Source organism: Macadamia integrifolia, unplaced genomic scaffold (genome assembly GCF_013358625.1).
Source record: "Macadamia integrifolia cultivar HAES 741 unplaced genomic scaffold, SCU_Mint_v3 scaffold621, whole genome shotgun sequence".
Classification (NCBI taxonomy): Eukaryota; Viridiplantae; Streptophyta; class Magnoliopsida; order Proteales; family Proteaceae; genus Macadamia; species Macadamia integrifolia.
In genome coordinates this window covers 354,018-365,553 of record NW_024870499.1, presented here as the reverse complement: position 1 = coordinate 365,553, position 11,536 = coordinate 354,018, and the positions used below count along the sequence as shown (strand labels likewise).

Genomic DNA, 11,536 nt, shown 5'->3' with positions numbered 1-11,536 from the left:
ATTCTCAAACAAAAGATCAATTTGCCGCTATCGAAGAAGAAAGGGATTGATTTGCCTAGAGAGAGAGAGAGAGAGAGAGAGAGAGAGAGAGAGTTTTGAAACTTGGGAGGTAGGAAAACTTTTGATTTTGTAAAGTTTTATTCACTTTTACTTTCTGTTTTTCCCAGATGGAAAATGGAATCGCTTTTGTGTTTCTCATCTATGTTTCTTTTGCTCTGTACTTTCAATTTATATATAGAAGCTTAAAGGCAATGATAGATCTATTAGGCTTAATTCCACACGCAATTTGGAAATGTAGTTAAACTCTTACCCAAATTCTTGTCTTTCTCCTTATTCCTCGTACCTTCAAATGCGTAGGGTGATAATGAGAGATGGAAGGTGCTGAGATCAATTCATTCTGAAGCTTTGACATCTGTGTGAACTTTAGATAAAAGCGGCTTAGGATGGAGTACACTGGACGACGATTGCGTAGTTCTCGAAGAATGGTGAAAGCGTGTGGGAGGATGGAGAAGGGGATAAGGGTTTTGCTCCTCTCAAACTCACGATGAAGGTGAGGGGTATTGAGGGGTTAGTAAAGAATAAGATGGGGTTACATGTTTTAGTCAAAATGGTAAAATTATCATTTCAAAGCCTCACTTAACAGAGACTGACAATCAGGGGTATGAGCATAATTTGGTATTATGCAAGGGGAGTCTCTATAATAGCAGCATTCTCTAGGGGGGACGCTATAAATTTCCTTTTTTTAATTCTTATTTTAGTTTATAGTATGTGTTCATCTCTTTAGTATATAAATGCTTCTTGCAATAACAAGGATGAAAGCAGCTATGGGAACCTTAAAGATATGTGCTCCATACATGGCCATGGTAGTCACGCAGTTGGCTTATGGTGGATTCAACATCCTCATGAAGATTTCCCTCAGTAGGGGACTCAGCCAACTTGTTTTTATAGTGTACAGACACTTAATTGGAATGCTCTTGTTAGGCCCCTTGGCCTTCATCCTTGAGAGGTAAATTCTCTCTGTCTCTCTCTCTCTCTTTCGATAGATAATTGATATGTAAAAGGATCATAATTGCAGGAAACAACGCCCTTCTCTTTCCCTTCGCATGTTGATCAAGATTTTCATCCTATCAACACTTGGGACTACCATTTATCTCAACCTCTACTATGCTGGTTTAAATTACACTTCCCCAACTGTTGCGTGTGCCTTGGGTAATGTCATCCCTGGTTTCACATTCGTCATGGCACTTATCCTCAGGTGAATGCTTCGTCAATCATCTGTTTTTTACTTTCATGTTGATAGGGATTTGGGTAAAATTCATCTTTAAAAATTACCCGTTAAGGAGAGGGTGTCCAAGTAACTATAAGTCTCCATATCCCATACTCACATTTGATGTGAGATTATTACTTCTGCCTTCTGAAATGCATGAATAATATTAGATTTTTTTAAATGATTTATCTGTCAGAGAGAATTGAATTTGAAGTAGTGCAGAACATTTCCATTTCATTTAGGATGGAGAAAGTGAAGATTGAGACTGCTAAGGGGAGAGCTAAGATCTTGGGAACATTGATTTGTATTGGCGGAGCCATGATTTTTATATTCTGGAAAGGAGGGTACCAATTCAAAAGATTGACTAGAAGCCCATTGATTGACCTTTATAACACCAGAGGTTCTGGGCATGGGTCAAGGCACCACAAAGAGGACTGGATCAAAGGCTCACTTCTTATTCTAACAAGTTATGTTTCCTGGAGTGCATCGCTCATACTACAATCACTGCTCTCCAAAGTCTATCCAGCGCCGTTATCATTGAACACTATGATTTGTTTCATTGCTGCACTGCAATCTTCTATTGTTGCTCTCTTCCTCGAGAGGAAGCCAACATTATGGAGACTCCAGTGGGATGTCCAGCTCTTGACTATTATTTACTCTGTAAGTTAATCTTTCATGGTTGTAGCATTTGGAAAACAAGGTTTTGACTCAAGCAAGTCACCCGAGTTGAGTCAAAAAAATATAAAGCTTAGCCATGAGCCATGAAAATTTACCCAGGTCCAAGAAATGGCCAATCTGAGTCAGTTCTAGTTTTTATTAACTTGGTGTTTTCGTTCAAGTCATGTGAAACTAATCGAATTTTATATTTTTTTATTGAATCATATTCTAATCATCGACCATAAATTTTATATACTACTAAAAAAAAAAAAACAATACTTTTGTCCCTTGTATTCAATGTTACCCTCTTTTTTCTTAGCACCATCATCAAAGCAACCATAGCCTCACTAACTCCTCACTTGGTGAACCAAAAAAAAAAAAAAAAAAAAAAGACATGACTCCTCATGACCAGGTTTGACTCACTAGGTCAAGGGGAGGGGAAGTAGATAACAGCCAGGAGGCTCGAACTCAAGACCTCCAGGTGAACATGAATTTTTTGTGCCCCACAACTCAACTGTTTTAGGCAATAGTTGTTTAGTCACTATGGGTTGTTTAGTTGCCAAGTGGGCTGTTTGGTTGCCAATCTTTGTTTGATTTTTTGTTTTTTTGTTTTTTTTTTAACTAAAGATCAGCAATTCAATTTCAAAATCAAATGAATGAGAGATTACAAACTAATACACTACTGAGCTTTTGGTCCACCTTCGGCATGCCCATCATTAGAATAAAAACTTAAACAAAAAAGACTATTTACATGTAGGACATTTTTGAAAATCCCAACTTATGTCTGAAAGCACAAAAGATGGAGCTTTTTCCCAAACTTCAAACGTTCTTAAAATTGCCCCATGCTTAGCCAGTTGTCAACCACCGTATTGACCTCTCTGTAACAATGCGAAATGAACCATGTGATATTGTCCAGGTACTGCTTATGAAATAATCACTTCTGCTCAAAACACCATGGATTTTTTTTTACTTCTAATACATGACACCACTGTCATGGAATTTCATTCTACCCATAACTTATTTATCCCCAAAGCCCTTGCATTCTGAATTCCAGAATAGAAAGTTGCGAACTCGGTCATAAAGTATGTTCCAATCTTTGTTTGATGATTCTTTCTTCTTGACAGGGACTTGTCATCTCAGGCTTGGTGTACTACCTACAAACATGGTGTATCAATGAGAAGGGACCAGTTTTTGCAGCTATGTTTAGTCCATTGGCCTTGGTGATTGTAGGTATATTCTCAGCAATTTTCTTCGCTGAGCAACTTCACTTGGGAAGGTGAGCAATAAAACATAAACGATTGTTTATATGAGCTGTTTCTACAGATTCAATCTCAGAAGGATATGGGTTGCTTTTGGCTTCTTGCAGCTTGATCGGTGCAATCATTACTGTCGTGGGGCTTTATATAGTATTATGGGGCAAAAGCAGAGACAATTGCAGTGAAGGGAATATTGGGAACGAGGATGAAAGTTCTCTTAATCATCAGACACTGGAGATCACCGCAGCTAATCAAGCCTTGAGCATGACCATCCCAAGCACAAATGGAAAAACCTGAGCAGTATATTAAAACCGGCTCAAAGAACATCATATGTTATGTAAACCTAAATCTAGGCCTTAATTAGGCATCCCAGTTTATATCCGATACAATAAAACCGGGGCTTCTTCCCAAGATGAGGTTGTCATTGTCTTCGTTGCATGCATCATCAAGATGAGGTGTACATAAATTGTAATCTTGCATATTTGAGAAGATTTTGCTTCTCCTAGTGTTGAATTAATCATTTCAACAATGGGGTTGGTAGCCTAGTGATGAAAATTCCCTCAACCCATTATTGCTCAAGTCGGGTTGTGGGTTCAAATCTTGGCATGCCTACTATCACCCATTGGTCCTGCGGAAGCCCCGCTTGCCATACGGGGGCTTGTCTTGGGGCCTATGATCACTACCATGGAGCACCCTTTTTTCATTACCAAAAAAAAAAAAAAAAATTTCAAGCAACCAGAAAAATGTGAAGCCAATGGAGGCAATTAAACTGTGAGATAATTTATTGGCTTGTTTCTATACACAAGATGACACAAGATGTTTGCCAAACAAATAATCCAAATGTGTCTTAAAAAACTAAAAAGATTCTCTAAGCCGTCAGGAGGGTACAATAGTACATTTATGTCAATCTCTCTCGTCACATGAAATGACCTTGCTTCCCTCCAGTATACTATACTATTTGCCACACCTTATTTGTAGGATCCTTATATATGCTACTTATTTAGAGAACCCTCTACCCAAAAAAAATTGGGGAATAAAATTCCAAAAAAGCCATGGGACACACTTTGGTCCCAGGCCCAGCCTATGTGCCTATAGAAACTAAATACCGAAGGGCCCAAACCAATATTGCATCAAATATATTCCGGCTTATACTCACTAAGCCGGCCTAACCCAAATAATAGAGATCCAAGCCCGGGTCTAACCCAAACCAACCATAAAAGCCCAATTTCATGGATGGGGTAAGGTTTTATTTTATTTTTTTTTCTTTTCCTAAAAGATAATATTATTAAGAAGAAAAAATAAAAAAACAAACAATTACATAGCACACTTCTTGGAAATTGCTATACAAACACCCACCTTCTGACATTGCCATCAGCAGAGGAAATTAAGGACAGCGCACTAACAAAAATTGCAAACGTTATTGTGAAGAAGAAAATGGGCAGTCTTTACTTCAATAAAAAAGCCATCCGGAAGAGAAAGATAGAGAGACAGGTGGCGGACGTTACCATACGTGGGCTGAACACAATATAAAGGAGGTACTTATGTATGGAATCGTCTATTAATCTATCTCTGGAGGAACTTTTTGAACCAATTGGCAGAGTGCTTTGGGTATCTCTTCAACCCATTTTTGTAATCCACATAGTTAATGCCAAACCGAACCGTGTAACCATCAGCCCACTCAAAGTTGTCTAATAATGACCATGCAAAGTATCCCCTTACATCAACACCCTCCCTACAACCACAGAGAGAGAGAGAGATTACCAATGTTAATCAACAATAATACACCCAAGACACCAAATCTAAAGGACCACTATGCTTTATATTGAGAAATTCTGGGGAAAAATACTCACACGATGGCTTTGTTGAGGAATAAAAGATGATGATAGTAATAGTCTATTCTCATGTTATCTGTTAGGGCTTCCTCCAATGTCTGTGTACTGTTATTAAACTCTGATATCCCTACAAATAAATACCAAATTAGTTCAAATCAATTTTTTAATTACATGAACAACATATATGATTCGCTCCAAGCCCATTGACTCACCATTTTCAGTGATATAAATTACTGGATTATTATATTTTTGCTTTGTATAGAGCAATAGTTCCCATATTCCTCGGGGATATACAAATAACCAATCCGAAGCAGCCTGCGGAAAATCCATATATATTATATGTCACTAATAAACTTTATTGTCAAATGACTGTTGCTATAGATTGAAATTTAACTTGCTTACTTATACTACAGTATTTAATACACATTTATGTGAAATGCTAGGATTTACCCTCTTTGAAAGGAAAAAAAAAAAATGTGTGCAATTATAAAGAACAAAAAAATAAAGATATGACTTATGACTTATTTTTGACAGCATTTTGGTTCAAAATTTTCCTCCATGTGTGTGTCTGTGTATATGTAACTTCAATTGATTTGAAATTAAAAGGGAGGGGGATGAATTGTTTAATTGGTTGCTAGAACCTACCCTTGGACCAATGGGGATTCCATTCCTCGCAGCTGTCATAGAAAAACACAATATATAAATAGATATCAATTCAACTTTTTCGTTTATTGGAAAAAAATAAAATGAAAAATATGTCGAACACATCAACACCAAGGAACACAATGTTTTAGTGTCTTAGGAACCCCATCTTCGGCATTGGCATCAGTATAGGATCCGTATGCCGCTACCAAAAAAAAAAATCTAGGTCTATTCAAAACATCAGACTCTAACTCCCCATGATGCGGTTAAGAAAAATAATGGAATAAGCTGAAATCCAGACTTTACTGCATCTTTAGGGAGATAATCCACAACCGGATTAGCCTCACTAAATCAACGTGATATCAATTCAAGTAATAATATTAAGGTTTTATTTTTCAACTTACTCGTGAGATTAACATGAGAATCTGTCGAATAACTCGTTTTAACACCATTGTAGAAGGCAACATTAGTTGCATAATTAGTAGTGTAGTAATTTAGCCCGAGGAAGTCGAATGATCCTTTTACCATATTTGATTGCTCTACTGAGAATTTTGGTAACCGATTTCTAACTAGAGATCGCATGCTTCGTGGATAATCACCGTTGGTTAATGGGTCCATAAACCTATTAAAAGAAGGGATTAGCACATATTAAGGTTTTCCATGGTAAGTGAAAGGTTAAACTATACACCTAGACAACCCAAAAGAAAAAGGAAAAAAGAATGATTCCCACCATCCAAACATGAAATCAAGAGCTCTTTGGGCTGCAGCATTGCTAGAAATGTCATTTGAGAAAGGCACCATCCAATGTGACACTAGTGTAATTCCAATCTTCCCCTTCTGAGATGCCTACAACACAACACTAGATTAGCTTTTTCATTTCCAGAACTCTAGTAAGAGAAGTTAATCCTATTGCGGATTAGCAATCTCATCATTGTCGCCCATCTCCAATCCTTAATACAAAATGATCTTTTAGTAAAAAAAGAAATAAATAAATAAAATAGTAACCTGGTACGTATCCTTGTATGCTTTCACAGCAGCTGCATGAGCAAGAAGCTGGTGGTGAGCTACCATGTAGGGTTCGGTCGCAGAATTCCCACTAGTACAGTTTCCCACCCATTTAGAACATCGTCCAGGAGCATGGATGCCCAAGTCGTATCCTCCATAGCTGAAACTCCATGGCTCATTCAAGGTGATCCAGTGCTTAACTCTATCACCGAACTCTTTGAAACAAAGCTCTGCATAGCCTTGAAAGTCATCACTGTGCATTAAATTAAAACGGCTGGCATTTTATCATCTATTTTATAAGCCTGGTTAAACTGGTTCGATCGATATAACACAGTTGAGAATAAAAGGATAGGTTTTTTGCTACTTACATTATATTAGGACTTAAGAAACCACCATACTCGTCTTCCAGAGCTTGGGGAAGATCCCAGTGAAATAGAGTTATGAAGGGCTGGATTCCTGCGCATATGTATATAATAATAGCAATGATATCAAAGATCTTGAAAATATATGAAGTGAAAATGATGCATACACTGGAGGTAGTATCTCTCTTTCTTGGCACTCTATGATATTCTCTTCTCCCTAACCATGTGGGTTTATTACGTATGACTTGTAAAATAATCCCTTCTCTATGTCCATTGATTTTTTTGTGGGAGATATCAATACACAGGTATGGTGTATAGATCCCTCTGTTATGCAATCAACATGGCGAATCATTGATTTGAAAATCAACTGACAACATGGATCCATATCGTTTGATGGAGAACAATTGGGTCTCTCCTATAGTAACACCCATATAAAGAACAATTGGTTTTTTTTTTCATAATAAGGTTCAATTGTAAATAGGCACACACATAATAATTACTTTACATTTTGAGGCTATTAATTGGAAACTTCATTACTCATCAGAGAGACCACCTCCCGTATTGGGCTCCATCCAACCGAGCCCATAAATCAATGAATTTTAACTAATCCGAACCTACACCTTCCCTCTTGTAAGAATGAATTTGAGAGAGAGATCTGAATAATGACCATTGGATAGAAGCTCATTGATGAGGTGGTTGTAATATTGGATGCCTGCCTTGTTTACTCCTCGACCCACCTTTCCATCTGAAAGAAAATGAATAAACAATTGAACTATTAAAAATAAATATATATATATATATATATATATATAGTGTGTACTCTGCATGGCTCTTTTAAATAAGAAAAATAATCACATTTGGAGAAGTGTGGGTAACCGACAATAGCATGAGAGAAGATTAACCCTTTAATATATAGAATAATCTTTAATTTATAAAATCTTACAAGGTAAAACCCTGGACCAAGAGATAGAGAATCTGTATGCATCCAACCCAAAATCCTTCATTATCATGACATCTTCCTGTCAAGTAACAAATATATCTTCTATTTTTAATCTTAATCATAAGTAAACAACAAAAACAGAGACAACAATGCATTAGTGAAACAATACAGCTTCATTTACAATAATATGTTGTGATTGCAGATAAGTGCTTACTACATATCCCATCATTTCCTAGCTGGATTTACATATAAAATACTAGAAACTAGGAAGAAATTTGAGAGATTAGAAATGGAAGTACCTTATACTTATGATAAGAATCGATTGCTAAATCTCCATTGCTATGGTCCTTTATATTACCTGCAACAGCACCATAATATATCTAATTATCCATCTATTATTAAGGGGTCGATCTTTTTTTTTATTTTATTTAGATGAATTGACATATATTCAACAAGAGTAAAGAACTCCAGATTCTAAGGCGAGAAAGGGGGTCAATATTACTTTTCTATTTTCCTTTATTATTTATTTATTTTTATTAATATTTTTGTCGAGACCGGGGTAAACTGGTAGATGACAATCTACAACAATACGAATATAAGCATGACCGACTTATTATTGGTAGATCAGAATTAATAAAGTCGCCATCAATTCTGGATAATATTAGTTTAGCAATTAAATAAAAATTTTATCTATACTTGAAATTAAATATTTGTAATCACAATCAGACAAGTCCTCATTACCTGTTGATTGTTTGCAAGAGGAAAGTGGTATATTTTGATTCTCTTGAGTTCCTAGTTCTTCTTTCTTAATTGGTTTTCAGTCAACATAGGTCATTTTCCTGACAGTGACCTTTAGTTATGTTTAGAAGTTAAGAATATATATATATATATAAAGACAAAAATCAAGATAATATAATGATTGATTCATGTATCTTTCTCTATCTTCAATTAGATTTTTTTTTTTAATTCATCTTTCTTCTATTTTCATTATTTATTTATTTATTTTTTTTATGTAAACTTCTATTTTCATTTCTTGACTTATAAACATAGCCTTAGACAAATCATTCCTTTTTTTAAGATTTATTTTCCTTGAGTAATTTGGGACATGATAGATAAATACAAGGAAAAAGTGTATCCTTCATTTCTCCAATGATGACTATTCTTGTCATTTTAATTTTATCTATGAAAAATAATTAAAAGATTTCTCTCTTCAGCCAAAATATATTATATATTTGAATAATTAAAAAAAAAAACATATATTTAAATATATATATATATATATATATAATTATGAGTGTAAGATTCCAATGGAAGGTGGACTATGAAATAGATAATTACAAGATTCCAATGGAAGGTCGACTATGAATTAGATAATTAAACCACTGAATTGCATATATTGCTTATTTGAAATTTTCTCATATTTTTTCTTCTTGGGATTGAAAAATTCCCCATTGAGTAATTTTTCCCTCACAAGTAAAGAAACATTTAGACAAATACTAATAAAATAAACAAATCGTCCTATGGAATTGAAAGTTGAAGTTGCTTTTCTTTAAAGGTCGGTTTTGAAAATTGAAGTAGGGCTGTCACTCGTTCATCTTCATTAGTCATATTAAGTGTTTCTGAAATCTTGTCACAAGGTTTTGTCTTGGAAGGTTTCTTGTTTTTTCTTTTGTTAGTTCTTGTCTGTCTTCTTAGATAAATCTTGTGTGTTTCTGGAATCTTATCACAAGATTTTGTCTTGAAACTTGAAAGTTTCCTTGTTTTTTCGTTTGTTGGCTCTTGTTAGTCTTCTTAGAAAAAACTTGTGTTCATAAAGAATAATATTCATAAAAAAATATTGACGAATCAGCTTCCCATGTTCCCTTTGTCTATTGTATATTCACTAATTTTTTAGAAAAAAAGAATTATAAAAGGCAACATGACTCCTACACCTAAACACAAAATAGAGTGAAATGATCATCCCAACCCTTATGAAAAGCTGAAATCCCGCCCTTGTTGATGCTTTTCCATGTGCCCCCATTGACCCTGTTTTAGTTTAGAAGACCACGCTGCCTTTCACGGAACCTTTTTCCATTTTTTATTTGTAATATTCCCCAACAATAATATATTTCTATCCACAATAATTAAAGCAAGATAAGGGTTTTAAATTCCCACTATACAAATAAATTCTACTCTACACTCAAAACACTTTCATCTCTCTCTCCCATCGGCTTCTCTTTCGCACGTGTTTATATGAGTCTAGTTTAAGTTTAAATTAAAAAGAGAGAATGATAGGCCACCTCAAAGGGTCAAACACAAATTTACTAGGGTTATATATTTGAATGGGATGACTTCATAGGCAAACACCCAATCATGAACCACAGTTTTCACCACTATGGTTCCCCACAATCAATGGCTTGCGAAAGTTGCAGTCAAATGTCTTTATGACATTAAAAATATGAGAAAAATAATGCTCTCCACTCAAATCACTAGCTCTGAATCTTCTTAGCCTGCTAGGGTTTGAAAACCCTACGATCAATTCAACGGCTTTGCTATGTCCCAGTTGATCAGTGATAGCTCACAACTGAGTCCATCAATGAGCCCATCTCCTTAGCTTTCTTCAAGATAAACACATTATGAACTTGTTTTCATAAACAGCCACTACCAGAAAATTAAAACAAACAGTTTCTTCCAATCTCCAAACCAAATCCACAGAACTTCATTCAGTAGAGAGAGAGAGAGAGAGAGAGAGAGAGAGAGAGAGAGAGACCTGGGTATTTATGAGTGAAAACATCCCATATACTTGGGCCTCTGCCATCCACTTTTGCTGCACCTTCATACTGAGAATATAGCACACACACACACACACACACACAAAGTATAGAAATGTAAGATTTTCAAATGGGTTGAATGTAGAAGATTACAAGAATGAGTAAACAGAACTGAACCAGGAGTATATATACCTGGTAAGCAGAAGATGCAGTCCCAAAAATGAAACCGGCCGGAAAGGCGCTCCGATTGAATGAAGCCGAGTCATGACTCGCTGATACCATCCAATTAGTATGAGGCAGCGAGTTCGCCAGGATTAGTATCAAGAGGCCCAAGAACAAGAGATGAGTCTGAAAGTTTTCCATTGTGATAGATGATTTGTGTTCTTTTCCCCTTCGCCGCCTCACATTTATAAGGAGCTTTAGTGAGTCAAACACTTAACACTGGCAAAAAAAAAATTAAAAATCCTCTGAGAAATGTCCAAAATATCTTCATGCATGTATGTCCTTGTGTCCACTTCCCCATCCATTACGTAGAAGCATGTGAAAGTGGTTGGATGGATTTTGACACTGCTATGAACAGATTCTGATGGCCAAATTTTTGGGAAATTTTAATATTTTAAATTTATTGAGAATATAATTTAGGTCTCATAGAAAAGAAAAAAAAAAAAAAAAAGAGAAAATAAAATTTAGGTTTATTTATTTTTATTTTATTTTTGCTAAGAATCAACAGATGAACTTTATTATCATGAGAATCTGAGAATAAGACAAATAATAACAATAGTTGAGCCATTATTCCACCTTCGATATGTTCATCAACAAAAAAGC

At 35.4% G+C, this 11,536-nt stretch overlaps 2 protein-coding genes across 2 annotated transcripts; one reads left to right on the top strand and one right to left on the bottom strand.

The window, feature by feature from the left end:
• Nucleotides 1-766: 766 nt before the first annotated feature.
• On the top strand, nt 767-3,700 carry LOC122069446 (WAT1-related protein At1g43650-like). The gene is made up of 5 exons (XM_042633462.1): nt 767-1,006; nt 1,076-1,255; nt 1,510-1,927; nt 3,049-3,200; nt 3,291-3,700. The coding sequence occupies exons 1-5, from the start codon at nt 792-794 to the stop codon at nt 3,475-3,477; spliced, it is 1,152 nt and encodes a 383-aa protein (XP_042489396.1). The 5' UTR covers nt 767-791; the 3' UTR covers nt 3,478-3,700.
• Nucleotides 3,701-4,477: 777 nt separating this feature from the next.
• LOC122069445 (beta-glucosidase 13-like) lies at nt 4,478-11,074 on the bottom strand. Its single transcript, XM_042633461.1, has 13 exons — nt 10,904-11,074; nt 10,711-10,780; nt 8,261-8,319; nt 7,965-8,040; nt 7,689-7,766; nt 7,028-7,115; nt 6,660-6,912; nt 6,385-6,500; nt 6,059-6,276; nt 5,658-5,689; nt 5,225-5,327; nt 5,031-5,139; nt 4,478-4,912 (listed from the first exon to the last, which is right to left on the bottom strand). The coding sequence occupies exons 1-13, from the start codon at nt 11,072-11,074 to the stop codon at nt 4,744-4,746; spliced, it is 1,542 nt and encodes a 513-aa protein (XP_042489395.1). The 3' UTR covers nt 4,478-4,743.
• Nucleotides 11,075-11,536: the final 462 nt, after the last annotated feature.